General features: G+C 37.3%; 1 protein-coding gene across 1 annotated transcript in view; it reads right to left on the reverse strand.

The window, feature by feature from the left end:
• The window catches only part of LOC119585772 (tyrosine-protein phosphatase Lar-like), a gene marked incomplete at its 5' end in the record, with an annotated part of 244437 nt that overhangs the window by 15684 nt on the left and 224171 nt on the right, over positions 1-4582 (reverse strand). Inside the window, 1 exon segment of the mRNA XM_037934484.1 lies at positions 3226-3531. Coding sequence (XP_037790412.1) covers positions 3226-3531 — 306 coding nt within the window.

A 4582-nucleotide genomic window follows, 5' to 3' on the forward strand; every position in this document is an offset into this window, starting at 1 on the left:
GAAGACTGAGTGAAAGAAAGAAGAGAGAGACAGGGAAAGACGAAAAGTACAGAGACAGTGTGGTGCTTGGTGCATGTGACAGTGAGTGTAAAGCAGTGGCAACAAAAGATAAATACTAAGCAACCTAAAGAACTATGGAAGAAAGAGCACGAAAAGAAACAGTAACTACAGAGACCAGCTACACCGTGCTCAGGGGAGGTTTTCAGATGCACAATAACTTGCAGCAAAACCACCCTACAGCAGTTACAGTGCAAGATATCCTACAGTAGCTAGCAGAGGAACTTGTCCAACAGCCAATGATACAGGATATGTACTGTACATCCATTAGCAGCTCTTCAAGCCTATTGTAGGGACTGTCAGAACAAACAATCTTAAAGCAAGAGGAATGAGAAACATTTCTCTAACAACTGCTTTAATGTGCTATCTTGCATCAGCTGAGATAAAAAGAATTCCACAAGATGCTCTGAAGGAAACATTCCTTCTGCAGCTGAAGGAGACACCTATCACAGGTACTTGTTTTATACTTTACACTGAAGGGTAAGGGAATCAAGTGCTGTAGGGTGGGAACATGTAAGGGTTTGTGTCAAGTCAATTTGGGGCAAGAATATGCTTAGTAATATAGGTTATAGTTGGTTTAGAAATAATTTTTACTGCTACCTAGGCACTAGTGTAGTAAATTAAGGAATTACAGTGTTTATGAGGACTGGAGAGAGGACTGCACAAGTGCTGTATCAACATTATCCTATGTGTAATTTACTTGTTGCTAATAGTAAAAATGTACATTTACTAAGCATATGGCACCAAAAACATGAATCTCCTTCATCTTCATTTTCCCAGGAGGCAAAACAGCACAGAGGAACAGAAGGTATGGTATTATGTCTTGGGTTTGTGAGCCAGCGGTGTTTACAGTGAAGAGCAGGAGAAGGTTAAGGAACTGTTTATCCATGTTCAAGAAGGGGCAATTCTGGGAGCTAATCAATACATGACCTGACAAGTGGATCACTATTTCTTCATTTTTGTCTCTCTTACAGGTTTATGAACTTGATTGCTTCACTTTTTGTGCCAATCAATTTCTTGACAGGTTTGAACTGGGTGAATATTGTAACTTGTAATTGTGAAGAAAAATTTTCTACTATGTTGTAATAGTGGGGAGAGGGTTGGGAGGCCATCCATGATGTATTAGGGTGGAGCAAGGCTGTCCTCATGTAGGCGGGAGCTGTACTTACTAATGTATCCTTGTAAGGGGCAGGGAAACAAGTGTGTTAGTTTGATAACAGGTTCATGAAAGGCTGTACAGAAAGTTTTGTTGTTGGAGCTGTGATAAATATATATCTACTTGTGATTTCTGGAGTCTGGTTAGTATATAAAAATTCTGGCATTCTTAGCTTTATGACTTTAGCTAGCAGAGAAATAAAGCATTCAAAAAGGCGAAAATAATGTGACACCTTACTACAGACTTGGTCTGTGCCATTATGACAGCAATTCTCTTATAATGATACTTGATCATATCTTTGTTGTAAGGAGTTTTACAGTGCATATGTATCTTTAAGGCTTATCATAATGATAGACCTTTAAATTCTTAAAATTTGCAACATTAATAGGGTGTCTTAGCATTTTGATACTGGCTCACTTTTACAACAGGTAACAGATTGATTTGTACCAATTTGTTGAGTGTAACAAGTTGTCACAACTTTCTTTACCTACAACAAAACTTGCATTAGAGAAAACTAGTTCTATCTCCTTAATTTTCATATACCATATTAGGAGCCAATTTTATCTGGGTTGATAAGAAAAGGAAAAACATTTAAAAAGAAACACTACACTATTCATGTAAATCTGAACAAGGATTTTAGAGAATACACAATTCAAGGTGTTTTCATGTGATAGGGAAATAAAAGAAAGAACTGCTGGAAATTCCAAGGCAAAATTTGTTAAGAATGCCAGGTTGGTGGTCAGGACTCTCTGGGTCGACCATGACTGTGGTGTGGAATATCAATATTGTAAGTGTCTCGTGCAACAGTTTTGTGCTGATCACTACATGTGCACATGGTCGTCTCTGTGCAGCTGTGAGCAAGGAGACCTATATGCCTTTACAAAGCCGCTTGCCATTTCAACTAGAGGCAAAGCTAGCCATTTTTATTTTCTAACTAAAAGCTGAGACTCAATTCTCCATCAATGTTATTTGTCTGTTGAGAAATTTGCCAATATACTAAAATGAACAAGTTCAATGTAATCTAAAAATGTGAAAACTAAATATTGAGAAAATTTTTCTAAATCACTTATAACTGTTCATGAAAATTGCAACAATATCTCAGCATTCAACTGGATCTAGCATATCATCCCTGCAGGTTATATCTGCTGAACAACAACCCTAAGGAATGGTTAACCATCATACAATTCTGTGTTGAACTACCTTCAATATTGCTTCAGATGGCCTGAATTCTTACAGTAATTTGGGTTTACTTTGCCAAAGTTGATGGTTCTATCACTAATTATTTTTGAGCCTTGACTAACAAGTCTAGAAAGTGAACCCCAAATCCTTAGTAAGATCACAGACCATATTATGCCATCAGCCAACTAACTATTCCCAGTGACCTGGTAAAGTATTTCCTTTTGCCCTTCCTTACACAGTTTGCATGTTTGATGTTGTCCTGAGGAGAAATGGGTCACAGAAGACAGTGTACAGTTGAGAGTCTGGTAGGCCACCAATGCTAACAGTCCACTCTAGGCCTATGAGATTTTACCCTGCTCTTGGCTTCTACTACTCCTCTGGGCTTTACACACAAATCTACAGCAAGCCACCAAGATCATTTACAAAGACTAGTTAAGCCTGTTCAAGCACTGATGGCCTCAAATTTCAAAATCTATTATTATCTATGTGCATTATAAATGTGCATGGTGCTCATGCAGTGAGGAAGGATAAAGTAACAGGTTGCTTAATGTCTAGAGCATGTATCTGCTGTTCATTTATGTCTGATGATACATCTTCCAAAATACTGAAAAGCATTATCTAGTTGAGAAAGAGAGTGATAATCATTTTTTAGTACTCAGTCCTGGCTTATTGCATGACGGCAAAGCAGAAGAATAATACTGAAGAATTGGTCTGCAATATCCTTTGTCTATCAACATTCCAAACAGGATTTTAATGATTCCTTTCAAACAACTCTGATTTACTTTTTTCTCCAAGTCAAGTTACCTTACATGTGCAACCAGTTAGACACGTACCATCTTCATCTGTGCGGACTAGCTGGGGGTCAGATTTGACACCGTCCCCTATGATGGTTCCTGCTAGCATCCAAACTCTGTACTCCGTCCATTTCTGCAGGTTGGTAATGAGGTAATCCCGCTGTGTGGGGTCAGATATTGTGATCACCGAAGCATCTGAATCTGGTCGTGTGTTGTTGACATACATGAGTTTGTAGTGGGTGATCTTTCCATGTTGTTTGTCTTCTGGGGGAGGCTCCCACTCCACATGGATTGTCTCGGAGTCTTCAGCAGCAGCACGGATGTTGCTGGGAGGAGCACCTGGGACTGTAAAGTATGGTAAAATATTCTTATTAATATTTTTTGAACTCAGTAGAGAGCTTATTTTACAAAGCATGACATCAATGGCATTGCATGCTCTTTAAATATCAAGGTTGTTTTGTTATCTGCTTCTTGCTTGCTTTCGTTAAGGGTAGAAGTTACAGTGACTTGTTCTTCTCCCACACTCCATGCTTGTAACAAATACATGAAATTACCATGGTAAAGGAAATACATACTTGCTACACTTGAAAATGTGACTTCTATATATACGGTCTTCTGACAGTAAGTCCCTCAGCAATAAGATCTGAGCTGGTCTGTTAGTCCCTTTGAGTAGGATCATGATGTCTAGAGAAAGATTACTGTCTACAAAAAAGTAATCTCATATGCTTATATTAACAGTACATTACTTACAGACATCATCTTCACTTTACCAATGACTTTACCAATTGCTATCAGTATTAGCAAGTGAAATTAATAACCTAAAGGCCTTTATCTTAAAGAAAAACCTGAATTTATAAAGCTTCATCAGACATATATCAAATTATGATACCAAACCATATCCTTTATGGATTAAACCTACCAAAACAGTGTTCCTAACACTCTTTACACTATTCCTTTCTCTTTGCTCCTATTCAACACCACCTACCTCTCAGACTATCGCAAACATATGTATATTTCTAACCAAAATCTTCAAAATATATAAGCATAGGTATATGAAATAACATATAAAAGCAAGATCAATTGAGCTGAAAATAAAGAAAAAGTTTTCCTGAATAACCTGTGTGCAAATAGCTGATCCATCTACCTCCAGTCATTAATTGAAACTAAAGCCTTTTCTGCTTATGATATCGCAAAACTCTAGCATTCAGCATTTTAGCAGCATTTCTATCTGTCTTTATGAATAAATGATGCTTTTACAAATGGGAAATAAAACTTCAAAGTAATGATGCTTCAAACACTTTAATGCCTATAATTAATCTATCAACACTGGGAACAGTTTTTTATTGTGATTTTAAGTTTAGAGTTACATAAAACGACATATAATAGAAATAGTCAA

The sequence above is a fragment of the Penaeus monodon genome, chromosome 20 (assembly GCF_015228065.2).
Source record: "Penaeus monodon isolate SGIC_2016 chromosome 20, NSTDA_Pmon_1, whole genome shotgun sequence".
Taxonomy (NCBI): domain Eukaryota; kingdom Metazoa; phylum Arthropoda; class Malacostraca; order Decapoda; family Penaeidae; genus Penaeus; species Penaeus monodon.